This window comes from Muntiacus reevesi, chromosome 20 (assembly GCF_963930625.1).
Source record: "Muntiacus reevesi chromosome 20, mMunRee1.1, whole genome shotgun sequence".
Lineage (NCBI taxonomy): Eukaryota > Metazoa > Chordata > Mammalia > Artiodactyla > Cervidae > Muntiacus > Muntiacus reevesi.
The window spans coordinates 18,333,399-18,353,948 of NC_089268.1; the positions used below are offsets into that span (position 1 = coordinate 18,333,399).

The window sequence follows — 20,550 nt, forward strand, 5'->3', positions numbered from 1 at the left end:
GCCTGTGGGAGCTCAGAATCCAAAGAAATAAATAACAGGCCAGAAAAGGAAGCGAGATCACACACTAATATGAAAGTTAATGCATGAACTTTTTACAATCCTCTAGATAAGCTTTAATTCTATTAACCCGTTCGAGCTTCCCAGGAACAGGTAAGCCTTGAAGGGCAGCTAGGAAGATCACTTTGCTGTCAGATAAAAACTGAGGCTCAGAGAGGAAATGATTTATTCTAGTTACCACCGGGATAAACTTAGGGGTTTACGCGACAGGCGTGTGCATACTCAGTTGTGTCCACGACCCTATGGCGTTTAGCCTGCCAGGTCCCTCTGTTCAAGGGATTCTGCAGGAAAGAGTGGTGGAGTGGGCTCCCATTTCCTCCTCAAGGGTATCTTCCCCACCCAGGGATCGAATCTGTGTCTCCTGCGCCTCCTGCATTGCAGGCGGATTCTTTACCGTTTGAGCTGTCGGGGAAGCCCAGGGTTACTGGGCACAAAGAAAGCTGCTTGAAGGCAGGGGACTCGGAATCGTCCAGGTCTCATCCGCAGCAGCTACTAGAGTGACAGTAACAACAAAAGCAATAATAATAATAAGACATAGGGCTGGCTGCCTTAGCATCCTAGGGGTAAGTGGCGTGCAAGAAGGCAGTGAAAACTGTCTCTCCCATACCTTTCAGGACCAGAGCGTTGCTCCCTTTTCCCCTAATCCTGGTCCTCGAGTCCCTCCCGGAGCCTCCGTTAGGAGGTGGGAAAAGATGCTCCCGTAGGTCACCGAGGACACCATCCGTTCCCTCATTGGCCGAGGCCGGAAAAAGGTCGTCCTCCCATTCGCTAGAAGGCAAACCCCGAAAAGCCCATTGGCTGCCGAGTCCGCGGGCCTCCGTCGTTCTGGGGGCGGGCCGAGGTAGCTGGACTGGGAGCGGGTGTGTTGGGGGGGTGGGGGCGCTCGCCGTTGCCCCGGTTACGCCGAGGCACGTGTGCAGTCCCGGAAGCGGCTCCGGGAAGCTGCCCAGCGCGCGCAGCCGGAGGAAGCACAGCCCCGGTCCGGTTGGGTCGGGTCCGGCTGGGCCATGGAGCTGTTACCTGAGCCCGCGTCCGGGCCCCGACCCAGGCCCCACCGTCTTCTGCTTCTTTCCCTGCTATTGCTGCTGCTGCTGCTACTGCCGGCCCCGGAGCTGGGCCCCAGGCAGGCCCGAGCCGAGGACACCGACTGGGTTCGACTGCCCAGCAAATGCGAAGGTGAGGGGGCGGGGCCCGTGGGGAGTATCCGGCTGGGGGGCGGGGCTTGCGGAGAAGGGCTGGGGGAGGGACCGTGCCGGGCTCCGTGCGGGCCTCCACTCCTGGAACCTCCTCTGTGCCTGGCACTGTGCTGGACGCTGGGAACGCAGGGCCGACCGAGAAGTCGGGTCTCGGTGCACCTGGAGATCAGAAATCGGTGAAAACAAGCAGTCATAATGGGGGTGGTAGGTGCCATGAGAGAGGAGGCGCCGGGCTTTGGGGGCTGGGTGAGGAGCGTCTAAATCTAGACCCTAGATGCGGGGAAGAAGCCCTGAGTGGTTAGGAGTTAGTCGAGTGAAGAGAAGCGAAGTCACAGATGCAGAGGCCTACAGGCAAAGGACAAATTTGAGGAACTGAAAAGATTCACATGACCCGTCTTGGGGGAAGAACTTGAGACGCTCCCCTTGTGCCCTGACCACAGCCGGCCGTGTGTCACCGGCCGTCTCCTCCACTAGCCGTGAGCTCCTCCAGGGCAAGGGACCTTGTCTCAGGTAGCTGTTCACACACAGGCATGAGTGAACGTGGGTGAAGCTGGGGGTGCTGTGGGTGTGTGTGGAGGAAGGAAGAGGGTCTGAGACCTAAGGGGTCACTTTAGGAGAAAAAGAACCTGGGGGAACTTGGTGAGAGAAGGAGATTTTAGGGATATGGGAAGAGAATGAATCCCAAAGACAGGGAGGTGGAAGTGTGGCACTTGTGTGTGTGAGAGAGAAACAGAGATACGGAGGGGGAGAGATGGGGAGAGAGAGAAGCGTGCCAGCACACACACCAGCCAAGGGCCTACCTTTTTCCCCTCCTCTCCTTTTCTCAGTTTTGTCCTCAGACCTTTACACGCACTCCTACGTTCTATTCTCACCTCTCTAACCCCAGCCCCTCACCCCTGAAAGCTGGCTATAAACCAGTTGCATCCTAATTCAAAGCCTGTAGCCAGCCAGATATTTCCTGAGTGCTTGGAAGTGTGGGTGGTTTGGGAGGCATAATCCTTCCATTTGAGAGATTAAAGGTGATCTTCAGAGATGAGCTGACCTCACTGGTCAGCCTTCCAGTATGGGTTCTAGCCTGTACTTTCTCCCTCACTCTCTTGAACAGACAGTCACAGGGTTATAATGCCTTCCTTTCACTCTTCTGGCCACAGCTAAGACCCTTTGGGGATTTCACTTCCCCTTCTCATTTTCTATCTTATTCTGATGCCAAAGAGCCCTTATGGTTTCTCTTATTGTTCTCACAGCCTAAGAAGCTCACACTTCTTTTCCATAGGAGACTCATAAAAGCACAGAGCTGGCAAGAATCTTTAGATCATTCTAATCCAACCTGATTTTGTAGGTAATTGATAAAGAATAAAAGGGATGGCTTTTCAGTCACGGGATGGCTTAACCTAAGTGTATTTTTACTTTTATTTGTCACTGTGACACCTTAGTTGTTAAGTGCTGACTGGCCCACAAAACCTGCCTCTGGCTTAGTAGCCTGAGTGGAAGAGGCCTTGGCAAAGGAAAGAAAACCTGCCCAGAAAGAGGTGGGTGGATGTTCATGGGGATCTGGGGTCTATGCCATGAGTCTCCTCCAAGTCTGGTTCTGGGTGGGATCCCCAGAGGGGGTCTTGAAGAGGTAAGGTTTGGAAGAGTTGAGAAGCAAGGTTGTACTTGATGGATATAAGAGAAATGGATTGATGGGTTCCAGCCCCCCGGGCCTGGCATATTACATATTGAGCACCTGGGAGAGGTGGAGTGCTGGAGTCAGAAAAATGATGAGCTCGCACAGAATGCAGGACAGAAGCAGGTGGGAGCCTCTATGGTCCTGGGTGGAGAGGCAGGGAGGTGAGACACCCTCAGTTCATCCCAGACTCTGGGATCAATGGCTGACATTTTGGAATCTTCGTGTGTTCCAAGTTCTCCAAGCCACCTATTAATGCATATGTTATAAAATTTCACCAAGCAGGCCTGCAGGGGATTTGTTTGTTTCGGTGGTAAATTGGTTTTCTATCCAACTCTGCTGTTGTTGTTAAAACAATGCTGTTGACATTTAGCCTGCAGATCATATTCCATTCGGAGACATCAGAAGCTGCTCAATCACAAGCACAGTCTCCCTGGGCAGTATTTATCAAGTATCCAGCACATACCAAGTCCCAAAATAGAGGAATAAGGAAGAAATCCAGCCCATGATCCTCACTTTGAGTGCCCTTGTAGTCTAATTGAAGAGTCACATGAGATGATCAAGGCCCTTGGTGAGAGCATGGTCCTACAGAGTCTCAGGATGAAGTCAAGAGCAGGTGGGGCTCATCCAGAAGGGCTTCCTGGGGGAGCAGGCTTTTAAGATGAAGTGGAGAGAAAGGACAGACAAGCCCTAAAGCCCTAGAGGGCATCACGCACTTCCCTAAGGCCCCAAGCACTGCACACTTTCAGTGGTAGTACTCCTTATGCAATGGTAATTATTTGTTTACACTTCTTTCTGCTCCATTAGACTGAGTATCTGGGAGGGAGGTACCTTGTTTTCCTCTCTGTATCCCCAGGCAGTGCCTGACACATAGGAGTTGCTTAATAACTATTTGAAGAAGAGTAAGAGGAAATGAGAAAATAAATGTACAAAAACAGTAGAAACAGGCCTGTGGGGGGAAATGGAGCAAATTAACTTGGTAGGACTAGAGAACTGGTGTTGAAATAACATATGAAATCAAGAAATAAAACAGCCATAAAAGACATCCTGGGAACAATTGGGGAATTTGAACATGAAGTGAGTATTAGATGAGATAGGAATTGTTAAATTTTCCAAGAATGGTGATTGTTTTATGATTAGTAGGGGAAGGTCCTTGTTTTCAGGAAGTGCTCGATGACTTGTTTAGGAGCAAAGATCATGTCTTGCAGCTTATTTTCAAAATGGTTTATCAAAAACTGTGTACATTATTGACATCTATTATTATCACATTGCTTTTATTATAAATCAGAAATAGTGGTAAATCACTGTTGTGTTTTTTTTTTTTTTTTACTAATAGCTCTTTTTGTTCTCTTTTTCTTTCTTTTTTATTTTTATTCTTTTTGACTAACAACTCTTGACTGTGAGTGTAAGGTATATGGTTATTCATTGTACTCTTTCAGCTTTTCTATATATTTGAAATTCTTTTCAGTGACATAAATGATTGTGGGGGTGGGGGGCAGGAAGGGGCCGGGAGAAATGGAGGCAGTAGGATAAGAGCCCAGAGATGACAGGGGGCAGTGGATCTTGGAGCCTACTTTCACCCACTGAACTCTACTGCTGGTCTGGTGCTGACTCCTTTCTCTGCCCCAAGCATCAACTCAACCCAGTCCTGGAGAGGCGTCCGCTTGGGTCTGTTTTGCTGGGAGCCAGCTCCCTGCAAAGACTCAGGTGCATTCAGTAGGTGGTGCTGTGTCTTCTTCCCCCAGTGTGTAAATATGTCGCCGTGGAGCTGAAGTCAGCCTTTGAAGAAACTGGCAAGACCAAGGAGGTGATCGACACAGGCTATGGCATCCTGGACCGGAAGGCCTCAGGGGTCAAATATACCAAGTCGTAAGTAGAGGAGAGGGCGAGGGGCAGCAGCCTGCTCTGCTTTGTTCCTTGAGGCATCAGCATCTTGGAGATCCCTCTCCCTTCCCGCTAGGCAGACCCACCAAAAGGAGGCGGCTCTAACTGAGACCCAGGTTTGCCTACTGCTTCTCCCCTGAACTGATTGTATGGCCTTCCTAAATCCCCAGGTGCCTCTGGGCTTCACATCCTTCATCTGTAAAAGCAAGACTATTGGACCTCATCAGTGACTCCCAGTGATTGGAATTTATGGACCAGTCTTTAAAAATATAGAATTGCTGGGAAATTCCCTGGTGGTCCAGTGGTTAGGGCTGGACTTTTTTTTTTTTTTTTTTTTTTTTACTGCCATGGGCCAGGTTCAATCCCTGGTCAGGGAACTAAGATCCTGCAAGCCGCTCAGTGCAGCCAGAAAAAACAGGCTTACCAACTTTTAATCTTGCTAGGTATAAATATTAAAAAACAAACCAAAAAGCATTTCCATCAACTATGATCATCCTTTCAAAATGAAACAATATCTCAACATCAAATATCCATACATTTTGCTTTATTTTTTTTTAAATCTAGCTAATCATTTAACTTTATATTTAAAACAACAACAACAACTTTCTTCTCGTAGAGCTGTTAAAATTGTGTCTCTCTGGTCTGTGTTCCAGCATTTCAGAGCCCCCCCGATGACCTATCTCCCTCCCAGCTCTGCCTTCCCGTTGATGAGCCGTGCAGGTGCCAGGGTAGCAGGGCTGGAGGGCTGGACCCCTAACCTGCAGGGTGGAGGAGGGGAGCTCAGGCAGGGACTGTGTTGTGCCTCTGTCTCGGCAGGGACTTAAGGTTAATCGAAGTCACGGAGACCATTTGCAAGCGGCTCCTGGACTACAGCCTACACAAGGAGAGGACCGGCAGCAACCGATTTGCTAAGGTTGGCTTTGGATACGCCCTTCCTCCCCGCTGGGCCCGGGCTTCGGGGCTCAGTGTGTCCCCTGGTCTGGGTGCCATCGGAAGATCATGCCCTGGGAGCTTCTCTTCTTGGCAGCTCCCTGTTCTTTATCCACTGCTGTTTGCATCCCTCCCGTCCTGAGCGGCCTGACTTTTCAGTGCAGGTGGGCACATTCTTGGTGTCTGGGCCTGCCTCAGCCTAGGACAGAAACGCTCCCAGGTGGCAGCCCCCTGGGGGCCAGAGCACTTTCTGCGGGGAGAACTCAGGATGCGCAGAACTGTGGGAGTTTAGAGGAGATGTCAGAAAACTCTTGGGGAGGGAGTGATGACTGCCATGTCCCTTCTCTGGGTCCACAGGGGCCCTACCTGGACCTCCATCATGATGCCTTTATGACATTTATTGCACTCACCATGTACATGAATGCTTCTTTCACTGGAGATGAGCTTCCTTGGAGCAAGGCCCATGTTTCCTTTTTTTTTTTAATTTTCCCTTGTGCTATTTACTTTTCTGTCCGCCAAAGAAAGGTGCATGAATGTGTGAAAAAATAAAGTGACTCAGTTTAAGTTCTGATCCAAAATGAGATGTGCGATGGGAAAACAGGTCCGTACAACAGCAATCATGCCCTGGCTCAGGGTTTTAAAGTCCCATCAAAAACTGGATGTCTTCCCTTTCCTCTTCTTTCCCTCTTGCCTCGTCTCACACATTCTGCCTGAAGACTGTGTCACATGGATGCAGCGGCTCAGAAGTCAATACACCTGTGTGAGCTCACCACTCATACACAGAATCTACCAGCCACACAATTCCCAGGGTGTGGCTTGACAATAAACTGACAATAAGCTCTCTTCTGTGGCTGAATGATGCCAGGGCTCCTGGACATTGATAAAATGTCATCCTACCCACCTATCTCCACACCCCTGCCTGTATACCTGTTGCCATGTGTCTTTCCGAAAGGATCCAGAGGGGGCTGTGGGGGGTCTCGAGGCTCATATGTCTCCTGTCACTCCTATGAGGGCCCATGTTTCTTTATCTCTGCATCTTCTATGTCTGATAGAAGAGCTGTCTCCCACATTTCTCCACCTAAGTACCTTTCTAGCAAAGGAGATCCTTCAGAAACCCTTGGGAAACCGAGAGGAATACTTCTAAGCCACACAAGTCCTAGGTTTTATCTTTATAATTTGTATTAACATTGTACTTGGCAATAAACCCATGTTTAATGTAACAATGTTTAAATTTACTTTCTAGAGCAAAAAAATTAGAAACAGCCTGACCATGTGCTAGTAGGGGAGTGGTTAAGTTAGTTGGCCATTCAGTGGACTCTTGGGCAAACTGTACAATGAAGAATGAGGTAGTTCTTTATGAGTTGAACTAAAATCACCTCCAAAGTATAGTTGTTTAGTCACTAAGTTGTGTCCAACTCTTTTGCGACCCTGTGGACTATAGCCCTCCAGGCTCCTCTGTCCATGAGATTTCCCAGGCAAGAATAGTGGAGTGGGTAGTGGTTTCCTTGTCCAGGGGATCTTCCTGACCCAGGGATGGATCCTGAGTTTCCTGCATTGGCAGGCAGATTCTTTACCACTGAGCCACCTGGGAAGCCCTCTCCAAAGGATATTATTAAGTAAAAAAATGCACGGTGCAGAATAGTGTGTATGATACATACATACAGCTGCTTGTATGGGGGTGGAGGAGAGGCTATTTTTGTGTGCGTAGTGGCTTGTATCCGCATGCATGGTCTCTGGGAGACAGAAGAAACAGGTAGTGTGTTGTCTCTGTGGAGAAGACCTAGGTGGCTGGCAGAAATAATTTCGTACAGAACCAAGAGTCTTCCCTGCCTCGCTGGTGCTTCTTCCTAGCAAGACAGGATACAAGTGGGAAGAACCAGAAGCAGGGAGTGGCCTGGACACGGGGGAGGCCACAGTGAGGGGAAAGAGACAAGGCCAGTTTATTATCCTGGAAAGGAGTATTTGCTCAAAGGGTCCCGAGAGCAACCTTTCCAAAAGGAGGAGGTGTGGGGAGGCAGGACAGGCTGTGTGTGTCTAGGGGTTGTGGGACGCAGGCCTCAAAATGGGGAGGGGAAGGTGAGGATGAGTGCGAGAAGCCGGAAAGGGTCCTGACCTTGAGCGGGGTCCCTGGGTCTCCAGCCCCACCAGGAGAGGCGCAGGGCAGGGAGAGGAAGGGTCTCTGCCTCTCACATCCCATCACGTCTTCCAGGGCATGTCAGAGACCTTCGAGACGCTACACAACCTGGTGCACAAAGGGGTCAAGGTGGTGATGGACATCCCCTACGAGCTGTGGAACGAGACCTCGGCAGAGGTGGCTGACCTCAAGAAGCAGGTAGGGGCCCCACCGCCCCCAGGGTTCGGTGGGAGCGGGTCCTTGGTTGACGAGGGCCACCAGGAGCCGGGGAACTGTGGTCAAGCCAGCTCACCCCGCCTCTGGCTGCAGCCTCCTCGCCGGAGTCACAGCCACCAGCCCCGTGGGTGGCGAGACGAGGCTCAGGCTCTCCCGGCTCCTCCGGGAGGGGTCAGGGCCGGGCTTTGCCAACGTGAGGCCTTGCGGTTAACAGTGCGACGTCCTGGTAGAAGAGTTTGAGGAGGTGATCGAGGACTGGTACAGGAACCATCAGGAGGAAGACCTGACTCAGTTCCTCTGCGCCAACCACGTGCTGAAGGGCAAGGACGCCAGTGAGTCGAGGGCAGGGGGGTGGGCCCTCCCCGCTATTGTTTGCTCCCCCTCTGGGGAGGTGGGTGAGGAGAGGATGGAAAAGAAATAAGAAATGGGGGCGTTGTAGCCTCCATCCTCAGGGAACTGGATAGTACAGGGTGGGGTCAGGGCCTGGTGCCTCAGATTCCCCCCAGATGGGCCCGGGGGGCCACAGCAAGGCAGAGCTGGGGCCAGATCCCATCACCGCCCCCAGGGGCTCTGCAGCCCCAGCTCCTCACCCAGCCAGTCAGCCTGTTGAGGGTGTCTCTCCTCCTCCCCGCAGGCTGCCTGGCAGAGCAGTGGTCTGGCAAGAAGGGGGACACAGCTGCCCTGGGAGGCAAGAAATCCAAGAAAAAGAGCAGCCGGGCCAAGGCCCTGGGCAGCGGCGGCAGCAAACAGAGGAAGGAGCTGGGCGGCCTCGAGGGAGACCCCAGCCCCGAGGAGGACGAGGGCATCCAGAAGGCTTCCCCGCTCACACACAGCGCCCCCGATGAGCTCTGAGCCTAACTTAGCGGCTCCTGCTGACCGAGAGCCTGAGCTGGGAGCCGAAGGGTCTGGGGCCCCTGGCTCCCGCAGACGGAGCAGCATGGGGCCTCAGCAGTGCCCGCCTGGCCGGTGCCGCCTCCTGCCGCGGAAACTCCAGCCCCGGGAGAACTCGGATCAGCCGTGGGCAGCCGGGCCGGCCTCTTCCCTCTGCCCAGCGTTCCTCTCCTGACCCAGACTTCAGGCGGGCCCCGTGATCTCAGGACTGCCCAGGACTCCGGTGTGAACTCCGGTGGGCAGGTGTCGAGCTGGACCCAGGACTGGGGCTCCAGAGCCCCCCACCCCCTCGCTCCTCCAGCACCAGCTCCTCCTCTCCGCATCCCCCCTTCCTGTGGACACCTTGTGCTCTGCCCGGCCCTCCCCTGGGGCTCAGAGTAAAAACCTTTCGGCCTTTTTCATTCAGATTTCTGAGTCCCCTTCAGCTGCTCAGAGGGGCCGGAGCCCCCTGCCACTCTTCCTGCCCCCTGTTCCCACCTTGGGCTGAGGATGGGAGGCTGTTCCTGAGACCTGCCAGCCGTGGGGAAAGCAGGCGCAGGGAGGGCCCTGGGGCTGTAGCTGGGGTGAGGGCCGGGCCTCGGGTATGGGGTGGGCATCGTGCCCCGGCCCTGGCACTCAGCTGCCTGTGGTCTCCCTGAGCTGCTCAGGCCTGGAGCGCCGCCCTCTCTCCTTCCCGGCCTCCCGCCTCCCCTCTCCCCCCAAAGGCCTTCCCGTTGGTTGTGTAAAGTGAACCCAGTGACCTCACCAGCCCCAGCCCCTCCTCTCCACGTCCTGCCTCTTGGCTTCTGGCCTCTTGGTCTTGACCCTTGTTCCCTGATGACCACACCTGACCACTCTGCACTCCCTAGCCCTTGTGCCAGGAACCCACAGGGAAGGACGGCCAAGCCCCCAACAACACCGGTTACACCATGTTCTCTGGGAGCAGGGGACGAACAGCAAGGCTGGCCTCTGAGGAGAAGGGGTGGGAGGCACCTCCCGGTCTGTCCTGGGGGCAGAGATCGGTGGTGGCGTCAGAAGCAATAGTGATGACGGCTGCGGGTAGTCCGTGCTTTAACCCTACAGGTTCCCCAGACTCTAGCTTCTGGCAAAAATGCTCTGGGGTCCCCTCCCCAGGGCTGGGGACAGCCAGGCCACAGAGAGTGGAGCAGACTGGAAGCTGCTGCTGCCATGAGTCATGAGACTTGGAACAGGCCCTGATAGGATGATTCTTTGTGGTCTAGTGACCCCCCGCCCCCAACTGCGGTGCGGAGACTGTCCCCATGTTGGAGGGGCTGTGGGCAGAGAAGCCACTCTAGACTCTGGTCCCATCCTGGACTCTGTTCTGAGTGTAGATGACTGGGGAGGGGTCAGGCATTGGAACTTGGGGCTAGGGAACCACTTGCAGCCCCCTGGACTGTCTACAATTTGGTGGCCAGTCTCTGACTCTCCCTGTCACTATTCCACAGCTCCAGTGCTTGGCTTAATTTTGTCCCCAGAGCTTCATTGTCCTGTGAATAGGATGAGACAAAGACCAGGAGCCCAATCCCAGGCCTAGGCCGGGACTGGAGGGAGGGCAGCGTGGTGACTGCTCTGCTCTTTGACCTGTGGCTGCTGGAGGATGAGCGCCCTCACCCACACCCTGCACCCCCCCACCCCCTGTCCCCACAAGGCCAGGCATGTTGCACACTCTAGTTCTCCACCCACCCACCCTCCCACCCCAGCAGGCAGCTTCTCCCTGGCCCAGCCTAGGAAAGAAAGAGCAGGATGCACTTCCCAGGTTTTCCTTTCCCTCTCCCCACCACATATACCAGCCTTTCTGAGCTTGATTATAGCCTCCCACTTTCCCACACCCCTTCTCTCCATAAGGTGAGGGGTCTGGCTGAGCTTGAGTGAACCTGATCTCAGTACCCTTAGTAGAAACCCAATCAGAATGGTTTCTACCCTCACGTGGACCTAAAAGTCACTTGGATGCTTGTCAGACAGATGTCTGGGTGCCGCTCAGACTTGCCAGTCTGGGGATCTAGGAGTCGGCATGGCTCTTAGGAGGAGGTCGGCTGGAACCCACTTCACCAGAAGGAATTTGGATGTTGTGTTAAGAGGGGCCGGGACCTCAGTGAAGCCACACTGGAAGGAAGTCTTGTCCTCAGAAACATGAATTGTCAGCACCTCAGAGAGGATGTGTTGAAGACTTCCGTCATCCAGAACCTCAAAGGCTAATGGACTAGCCACAAGTCCAGTTTGTTCAGGTTCAACGACAGTCAGGTCTCAGGGGATGGGGCTCTGTAGGCTCAGAAGTGGCTGCATCAGGGCCCCTGTGTATTTGAAGGCACAGCTCCTAGGAGGCAGGCTCCTCTTTTTTTCCAAGTCCCTGGGTGGTGTTTCCCTGCAACATCTTTTTGCAACTTAGCGGTGCTTTTCACACCTTTGACTCCCCTCTGTCAGACAGTTGTTTTAATAAAAGTTTTGTTAGAATAAGACACTTGACTGCCAGAATTCCTACCAGAAAATGATAAATAGACAAGCCCCTGAGGTTTGGAGTTTTGAGTGGAAACCCCTTAAATGCAGAAACTTTGTGCAGTTCACAGCTTGTCCACACATCAGAGCAGCCCTGAATCACTTTAGTTCACAAGTACAAGCAAAATTCCTCTTCTTAGTCTTTGATCCTGAAAGAAAAGCACATTTTTTTCTTGACAGATGCACAGTCCATGCCTAACTGGTTTAAGGATGAACTCTGTGTACTAATCCTAGCGGCAGAACCAGCAGAATCCCTCTTGACCATCCCCTGATGGCCTGGTTTGTACTATTAAGGAATTTCACTGGAACAATAATAATATAGTAGCCACTGTTTTTTCGAATGCATATTATCGTGGCAAGCACCACTCTACATGCTTTTACATAATTAACTCATTTAATACAGCTGTGATCTACACAAGGACATGGAGTTTTAAACACATTATTGAAGAATAATAAAATATACAAAGTACATCTATCAAAATGTACAGTTCAATGAATTTTTATGAACTGAATACCAAAATCAACCAGCACAAAGATCACAAAACACTATTACCAGCACCCCCACACATTCTACAAAAAGAACAGGGATTTTGGTCTACTTTGTTCACTGCTCGATCCCCAGTGGTTAATACAGCCCCCAGCACGAGTAGCTACTTCCCCCCAGCTCCCTGTCACCCTGCAGGGCTCGTGGGATCTTAGTTCCTCCACCAGGGATGGAACCCAAGCCCTCGGCAGTGAAAGCTCAGAGTCCTAACCACTGGACCGCTGGGGAATTCCCAGAGTAGCTACTTAATAAAATATCTGTTGAATGAGTGGAGCACAGAAAGTTCAAATAACTTGCCCAGACCACACATTTAGGAAGTGAGCCAACCAGGTTATGAACGCAGAAAGAATGGCTTCAGTGTCCTGTGGTACAGCCTCTGATATAGAGCTTTGCAGCCACAGCTGGTTGGCTCACCCACCCTCCTGCCCTTCACCTGGCTCTCCAGAAGGCAGACTGGTTGCTGTCCAGTAGTCTATTTATGTCTTTAGAGTTTAAGGCTGGACATGCAGTTAAAAGTGAAATAACTTTCAAGTCTTTCTCCCTGTTCAAAATTTACAGTTGTGTGTATAGCTTAAAGGCAGCTCAGGGGGCTTCCCTGGTGGCTCAGTGGTAAAGAATCCGCCTGCATGTGCAGGGGAGATAGGTTCGATTCCTGATCTGGGAAGATCCCACATGCTGTGGAGCAACTAAGCCCGTGCACCACAGCTATTGAGCCTGTGCTCTGGAGCTCAGGAGCTGCAACTACTGAGACCTTGTAATACAAGTGCTGAAGCCTCAGTCCCCTAGAGGCAGTGCTCCAGAACAAGGGAAACCACCACGGTGAGAAGCCCCTGCACTGCAACTGGAGAAAAGCCAGCAATGAAGACCCAGCGCAGCCAAAAATAAATATTATTTCTTTAAAAAGGCAGCTTGACCCTTATCGCTGCCCTCAAGGGCTGACTTCTTACAATTTCTTTAAAAGGAATCCAATTTTACTCATTCTTTCTTTAAAAGTGTATTTTCCACCTGTTAAACTTCCACTAAAATGGTTGTGGTTCTCTACTGGGAGGTGGGGCTGCACCCGAAGATGGGAGAAGTTGACCAACTGCATCACCAGCTCTAGGGGTGTTAACATCTCCTAAGACCATCACTTTTCTAAAGCAGAAAAGGTTCTCTGTCTGAAAAAAAAAAAAAAAAAAAAAAAAAAAAAGCAAGACACACAAAAGCCAGGTGTTATTTTTTAATTTATATGTATTTATTCGTTTTTGGCTGCATCAGGTCTTTGTTGCTGCATGCAGGCTTTCTCTAGTTGCAGGGCTCAGGCTTCTCACTGTGGTGGTTTCTCGTTTCAGAGCCTGGGTTTTAAGGTGTGTAGGCTTCAGTAGTTGTGGTTCACTGGCTTAGCTGCCCAGCAGCATGTGGAATATTCCTGGACCAGGGATTGAACCCACATCCCATGAGTTGGCAGGCAGATTCTCAACCGCTGGGCCAGCAGAGAAGTCCCCAGGTGTTATTTTGTTAGAATTGCTCACCAAAATGGTCTTGGTATTTTATTATTCCTTTCATCAACATGTGACAGCATGTGCCCAGTCACCTGTTTTGGGGAGCAGTATGCTACCAGGGCTCAAACGTATGTCATTTTCACATGGGAGAGCAGCTCAGTGAATTTCCTGGTAGTTCATAGTTAGGACTCTGAACTGCCACTGCCAAGGGCCTGGGTTCAATCCCTGGTTGGGGAGCTAAGATCCCACAAGCTGCAAAAAACTAAACAACAAAACAAACAAACAAACAGAAAATAATAATTAAAAAAAAATCCAGATCAGTGAGATCAATATATTCACAAGAGATTTTACTGGAGGTTAACACATTGATGAAATACTCATAGATGCACTAAGCTTAATAGTAATGTAGCCACCATCAATTAGTGTTACCACCCACCAATATAGGGACCAATTTTACACTTACCTGATGGGACTTTATTAAAGCAGATTGAGTGTAACATCATATATTGAAAAGGCTAAGAAAGGATCCACTGTGATAAAAATCCATTAGCAGACTTCATGTGGGCATCACAGTGGTCAATCTGGGTTGTCAGCAGAGAAGATTTCTTTTCAGCAGCTTGAACTAGAGTTTGGAAATTGACATCCCTCCTCTGAACAATGAATTTCTACCTGTTCTAAATCAAAACAAAGATATCCAGAATGTCTTCCATTTGTAGTTACTGTATGTAATTCCAATCCTAAGATTTTAATGTCTCCTTAAATAGGTATAGTCTTAGAGTTTGTTCCATTGTAGCCATATTCCCAACCTAGAATCTCTTTTTAAACATATTATACATTTGGGGGGGATTCCCAGGTGGCTCAGTGGTAAAGAATTCACCTGTCAATGCAGGAGCTTCAAGAGGCGCAGGTTTGATCCCTGGGTCAGGAAGATCTCTGGAGGAGGAAATGGCAACCCACTCCAGTATTCTTGCCTAGAGAATCCCATTCTTATTTTCAGCTGAGTCAAACTATAAATTGGTTTATATTCTATGACTTTCCCTTCCTTGGCCCAGAGCCTCAGATTTGGGTTATCTAAAATTCACAGTGACTAACCAAGTAAAATAAAAGGCAGTTTTGATATATTTCAGTGGGCAGAGGACATGGACAAATAATTTAGCAATGAAGGACTGCAATTACTTGGTACATTTTGGTGGTAATTAAAGAAGATTACAACAATTAGGTATAATTTTCTACCCAGTGAGATATCCATGAACAATATCTTCATGTAGAGAAGCATTGAAACAAATATTTGTTTTGGGTGACATTATCAATTAATAGAAAAATTCCATTTGGAAAATGATTCCATCATAACCATCTACATGTTCACTCTTTTGAAAAATTATGAGCGCATTTTAAATGTTCATAACATGGGGAATGATTAAACAAGTCACAGCACATCCTCTCAGTGTAGCCAAAAATGATGCTTAAGGCTCAGTAATTTATGGTCAAGAGAAGAAAGTATGCTTTTGACAGTTAAAAGTAAAAAGAAAGAAAGCAAAAAGGTCCATGAAATTTTACATGTACTCTGATCTTGGCTTTTTAAAAAATGCCTCTGAATGAGAAAAAAATCAAATAGTTACTAACTTCAGAACAAAAATCTTATCTTTGAAATGAAAAGTATATTTAGAAGCTATAATTTTTAATAAAGAAACTATATATTTAAAAAAACCCAAATTTACTATCAGCATCCTTATTATTTTTTTAAAAAATTCTATTATAAACTCCCCAGTACAATGTCTTTCTAAGCATGTGGCCAAAGATCTATCTGTATCGTGGTGTGAGCACAAGACTCCCCTACCTGCAAACGGGCAGGCCCACTTGAGGTCCTTTGTGTGCTGATATTTTCTGTTGAAAGGTAAGAATGATTACATATCTTTGGGGTTCCTCCAGCTGCAGGATTATATAGATGGTAGAAGTGGGAGGGGAGTGGAGGGTCCTTCGGCTCTTTATTTCCTTGCTGTGTGTTGGCCGCTCTCTAGCTGCAGCATGTGAGCTTCTCACTGTGGCAGCTCCCCTTACTTCGGAGCACAGGCTCCAGGTGAGTGCACTCTGGTTGTGGCTGAAGGAGGAAACAGAACAGGCTCTATCTTGAAAGCCGGACTCCATTTGGGGCCGGACTGTGGACTTTGAGCTATATGCCCAGTATCTATGGAAATGACATACCAACAGGAAAACTAGGCCCCCATCGCCTAAAAGAACACCCTAATTATCTGTGTAACCGAATAGAATCATACATTCTATTATGCTTAATGGGGTATGACCACAAGCCTATTGATAATTGTCCATTGTTAACTACCTAGGCTTAAGGTTTATGTATCACGGGTTAACTTTGATTGTATCTTTCTTTTTCCTTTGTTCAGACTAGTTTCAGGAAATTTTGGGGAGGTGGGTTTGGGCACATCCGCTTAGGGTATATAAGGTTTTCACAAAAACTGGTCAGGGTCTTTGACTAAGAGGAGACTCTGCCTTGGGCCCGCTGGTGTAATAAACTGCACTCCACTGTCTGCATTATCCTTCTGAGTGAATTTGTTTCCAGGAATGACTACAACATGGCCCAGGGGCTTAGTTGCCCTGAGGCATGTGCAGTTTTCCCAGATCAGAGATTGAACCAGTGTCCCTTGCATTGCTAGGTGGATTCTTTTTAGTATGTGTGCTGCCGAAGCGAGCACTGCAAGGTGGATTCTTAATCACTAGGGTTAGAAGCCCCATCCTGGCTCTTTCTGAAGCCAGAAGAACAAAGCCAGGTGGGGAAGGCTGTTCTTGCTGTCTTGGGGCTCCCTGGGTAGCATCATTTTTCTGGGCACCATCCATCTTAGTGCAGGGTCTTGTCCCAGGAAGAGACCTTCTGCTTTGGGAAGGAAGGGTGAACGTACACTAATCAAGGCAAAAGACCAGTTTATGAAATGACAATGAACAATGTGATAGCAAGAGCACTGGACACTCCCAGCCCTGACCCTGGACTTCCCACTCTGTGGGCACCTCCGTGGAAAGCAGTTGGTCTTTAGAAGGGCGCGTGGTTGGAGAGGAATTTGAATCAAACTGCATCTGAGGCGTTTAGAAAAGGCTTGATGCCTCACCTGCAGGATAGAGGAGCGCCTGCCCCCAGCCGGGTGGAATTGAGCCAGAACCGTTCCTGGACTCGAATGGCCGAGCCAGCATTATCCCCCATCCTTCCTTCCCTAGCTGACCAGGCCCTCCTTCAGCTGGACAGTCCTTGTTTAGATATGCTAATACCTTTTTTTCTCCCCCTGCAAGGAACGGTTCAGCCCTGGGCGCTCAACTCTGAGGACTCAAGTTTCTTTCCAGCCTGGGGCGAGGGTGGAGCGGGCACTCTCACTGCTACCCTTCTCCTGCCCCGCCTCCCCGGCCCTCCAGCGACCCGGGTTGAGTGGGCCGTGGCCTTGGGAGGGTCCTTTCCCGACGACGGATGGTCCGGAGGGCCGGATCTTCAGGCAGGCGGGTAGGGCTCGTCCTGGATTGCCAGGCCGCGCCCTCCCCGCGGCCCCGGGCCGGGAGCCCGGCAGGGGCGTGTCCGCGCGCTCACCTGCCATTGGGCAGGTGGGGCGGCCGGCGCTCCGGCAGGGGCCGCGTTATAAATGCGGAGCCGGAGCTGGTGGCCGCGGCGGCGGCGGCGGAGCCAGACGTGTCGAAGGATGGTGGACAGCGTGTACCGGACCCGCTCCCTGGGGGTGGCGGCTGAAGGGCTCCCGGACCAGTACGCGGACGGAGAGGCGGCGCGCGTGTGGCAGCTCTACATCGGGGACACCCGCAGCCGCACCGCGGAGTACAAAGCCTGGCTGCTCCAGCTGCTGCGTCAGCACGGCTGCCAGCGGGTGCTCGACGTGGCCTGCGGCACCGGGTGAGCGCGGCGGGGCCCCGGGGGCCGCAGTGAGCGCGAGCGGGGCGCGGGCAGGGGACCCGGGAGAGCGGGCACCCGGGGCACCGAGCGGATGGGGTCGGCTTGGCCGGGGCAGCCGGGCCGCAGGACCACGGGCGGGCACGTCGGGGCAGCCTCCTCCGCCGTCCCGGGAGCCGGGGCTGGGGCGCGACGCCAGGGCGGGGAATGAGTGTTTGCCCAGGCAGAACGGGCAGGACGGGGCCGAGGAGACCCAGGATGAGAGCGAGGGTGTGGGCACAGCGGATGGGGAAGGCGGGTTCGCCAGGGCGGCGGCCCAAGGACCGGGTTTTGGGGCCAGCCTCACATAAGGTCGAATCTGGCTCCAGCGGCAGCGTTCACACTTAACACTTGTTCAACGTAATGTGTCTCTGCCAAAGCACTGTGCCAGGTATTTCTGCCACATCAGTTTTTAAAATCCTTACAAAACCGCGTTTGGTAAGTAGTGATAGTTATTTACGGTTGCAGAAATTTGACCTCAGAGAGGTAAAGGTGGAACAAAGATGTGGACCCAGGTTGGTTAAGGTCTGGCTTGTGCTCTGAACCACCATCTGGCAGTTCCCTGGTGGCCTAATGGTTAGGATCCTGAGGTTTCACTGCCCAGGGCCTGGGTTCAATAGCTGGTGGGGGAACTGAGATCCTGCAAGCCTCATGGGACTGCCAAAAACAAAAAGAAAAAGACCCACCATGCTACACTACCTCCTGTGCTCCAGTTACTTAACTTGCAGGAGCTTCAGTTTCTCCATCTCTCAAATAGGGATAACACCACCTACCTTACTGGACTGCCGTGAGGATTTTTTTTCTTTTTAATTACTTATTTTTGCTGTACTGAGTCTTCACTTTGGGACTCAGACTTCTCTCGCTGCAATATGTGGGATCTTAGTTTCCCTACCAGGGATCCAGCCTGGGCCGCCTGCATTGGGAGTGCAGAGTCTTATCCACTGAACCACCAGGGAAGTCCCTGGATTGCCATAAGGATTAACGCACATTTGTACAACACCTGACTTGGTGCTGAGAAATAGAAAAGTTACCACCGGGTGATAAGAAACAGATTTGCCAGGTCACTTGAGGTCAGTGGAGAGAACCTGGGGATAGGAAACAGAGGAGTGGACTCTGAAGAGTGGAGGGGACAAGAGTGTCCAGCACAGGGCCTCCTCTTTGCCTTTCCAGGCCTCCCTGACTGCCCCTCTCTGACTGTCATTCCTGGTCCTGCCCAGGGTGGACTCCATCATGCTGGTGGAAGAGGGCTTCAATGTGACAAGCGTGGATGCCAGTGACAAGATGCTGAAGTATGCTCTCAAGGAGCGCTGGAACCGGAGGCATGATCCTGCCTTTGACAAGTGGGGTACGTGGGTCTGGCCAGGTGTCCTCAGTTCTCCCTACCCTGGGCTCCTTTATCAATTGTGGTGGGGAGCTGTTTTCCTCAAAGGAGGAAATCACTGTCATTTCCCTGAAAAGGGAGCCTTACACACCAGAATGAGGGACTAGTTTTAATTATGTTTAGAGTGTCCTGTGAAAGTCGCTCAGTTCGTGTTCGACTGTTTGTGACCCCATGGACTATACAGTCCATGGAATTCTCCAGGCCAGAATACTAGAATGGGTAGCCGTTCCCTTCTCCAGGGGATCTTCCCAGCCCTGGGATCGAACACAGGTCTCCCACATTGCAGGCAGGTTTTTGTTTTTTGTTTTGTTTTGTTTTTTTTTTTATCAACTGAGCTACCAGGAAAGCCCATCTTGGACAGTGGGCTTGTCCTGGACAGTGGGCAGTGTGCTGTCAGCCCAAATAAAAACCCATGAGCACAGAGCCCTCCTTCCCAACCATGGTTTCCTCTCCCCTGGGCCCCTCGTCCCCTTCACCCTCCATGTCCATAATGATCTCCTCCCCCTGACCGGATGGGGAGTCCCTATGTGTGTCTTGAAGGGGAAACTGAGGCAGGACTGCCTTTGGTGGAGGTGGGTGCCTCCCTGATTCCTCTTCCCCTCCCTGGCCCCCAGTCATTGAAGAAGCTAACTGGATGACTCTGGACAAAGACGTGCCCCAGCCACCAGGGGGTGGCTTCGATGCTGTCATCTGCCTTGGAAACAGTTTTGCCCACTTGCCAGACTGCAAAGGTGAGAGAGAGGGTGGCCTGGGAGTGGAACCTGCTTTGAACTATATCCTTTCCAGACCCCTGGGGAGGAGAAAGCCGGGAGGGATACTGGTACTGGGGGCCCTGAGCAGACGCAGCCTCTCTGTTCCCGCCTGGTTCAGGGGACCAGAGTGAGCACCGGCTGGCCCTGAGGAACATCGCGAGCATGGTGCGGTCAGGGGGCGTGCTGGTCATTGACCACCGCAACTACGACCACATCCTCAGCACAGGGTGCGCACCTCCAGGAAAAAACATCTACTATAAGGTGGGGCCCCCTGGGCAGGGCAGGCCCAGGGCGGGAGGTGTGGTCCTGGGGTCCCGGCCTCATGGTAGTTGCAGAGGTTGACACAGCTGGCAACACTGCCTGCAGAGTGACTTGACCAAGGACATCACGACGTCAGTGCTGACCGTGAACAACAAGGCCCACATGGTGACCCTGGATTACACGGTGCAGGTGCCGGGGACTGGCCAGAGCGGTTCTCCTGGCTTGAGGTACTGAGTTGGCGAGGTGGGGGTGGGGGGCGGGGTGGGGCTGGGGGAGGGTGCCAAGACCACCAGTCCTCATGGCAGGTCCGGGGTTCTGTTGCAGTAAGTTCCGGCTCTCCTACTACCCTCACTGCCTGGCATCCTTTACGGAGTTGCTTCGAACAGCCTTCGGGGGCAAGTGCCAGCACAGCGTCCTGGGCGACTTCAAACCCTACAAGCCGGGCCAGGCCTACATCCCCTGCTATTTCATCCACGTGCTCAAGAAGATGGCCTGAGCGAGGCCTTGGCTCCCACACTCAGCCCCAGAGCTGCCAGGCTCTGGGGAGGAGGGGACCGGTGGCTCCACTCCGAGTGCGGCCCCTTCAGTGCGGATCCTGGGGGTGTGGGGAGGGGCAGGCTGCTGCTGGGCTCAGGAGGACGGGAGGCTGAACAATACAGTCTGTGCCTGTTCAGGTCCTGTTCCCCTTGTGTTCATGTCAGAAGGATGAGGCTCTGGGGTTTTGCACCTC

At 51.7% G+C, this 20,550-nt stretch overlaps 2 protein-coding genes and 1 long non-coding RNA gene across 4 annotated transcripts; 2 read left to right on the forward strand and 1 right to left on the reverse strand.

The window, feature by feature from the left end:
* Nucleotides 1–89: 89 nt before the first annotated feature.
* LOC136151771 (uncharacterized) lies at nt 90–1,215 on the reverse strand. Its single transcript, XR_010660085.1, has 3 exons — nt 1,078–1,215; nt 665–825; nt 90–549 (listed from the first exon to the last, which is right to left on the reverse strand). It is a non-coding gene; the product is annotated as an uncharacterized lncRNA (long non-coding RNA).
* Nucleotides 971–10,625, forward strand: CNPY3 (canopy FGF signaling regulator 3). 2 transcript variants are annotated; one of them, XM_065913169.1, is made up of 7 exons: nt 1,095–1,233; nt 4,665–4,788; nt 5,457–5,523; nt 5,620–5,716; nt 7,943–8,065; nt 8,298–8,415; nt 8,718–10,625. In XM_065913169.1, exons 2-7 carry the CDS (start codon nt 4,743–4,745, stop codon nt 8,933–8,935), a joined length of 669 nt encoding a protein of 222 aa, XP_065769241.1. In that variant the 5' UTR covers nt 1,095–1,233; nt 4,665–4,742; the 3' UTR covers nt 8,936–10,625. The 2 variants fall into 2 exon arrangements, with proteins under 2 accessions (XP_065769240.1, XP_065769241.1); XM_065913168.1 differs by lacking the exon at nt 5,457–5,523 and having other exon boundaries at nt 971–1,233; nt 8,718–10,620.
* Nucleotides 10,626–16,969: 6,344 nt separating this feature from the next.
* GNMT (glycine N-methyltransferase) lies at nt 16,970–20,481 on the forward strand. The gene is made up of 6 exons (XM_065913167.1): nt 16,970–17,390; nt 18,644–18,771; nt 19,422–19,538; nt 19,678–19,820; nt 19,926–20,047; nt 20,145–20,481. The coding sequence occupies exons 1-6, from the start codon at nt 17,128–17,130 to the stop codon at nt 20,314–20,316; spliced, it is 945 nt and encodes a 314-aa protein (XP_065769239.1). The 5' UTR covers nt 16,970–17,127; the 3' UTR covers nt 20,317–20,481.
* The last annotated feature ends 69 nt before the right edge of the window (nt 20,482–20,550 follow it).

Coding starts and splice junctions, on each gene's coding strand:
- CNPY3 (XM_065913168.1), top strand. CDS start 1,065: ATGGAGCTGTTACCTGAGCCCGCGTCCGGGCCCCGACCCAGGCCCCAC. Junction 1,234..4,664: donor ACTGCCCAGCAAATGCGAAG/GTGAGGGGGCGG, acceptor TTCTTCCCCCAG/TGTGTAAATATGTCGCCGTG. Junction 8,066..8,297: donor TGGCTGACCTCAAGAAGCAG/GTAGGGGCCCCA, acceptor TGCGGTTAACAG/TGCGACGTCCTGGTAGAAGA.
- GNMT (XM_065913167.1), top strand. CDS start 17,128: ATGCGGAGCCGGAGCTGGTGGCCGCGGCGGCGGCGGCGGAGCCAGACG. Junction 18,772..19,421: donor TCCTGCCTTTGACAAGTGGG/GTACGTGGGTCT, acceptor CCTGGCCCCCAG/TCATTGAAGAAGCTAACTGG. Junction 20,048..20,144: donor AGCGGTTCTCCTGGCTTGAG/GTACTGAGTTGG, acceptor GTTCTGTTGCAG/TAAGTTCCGGCTCTCCTACT.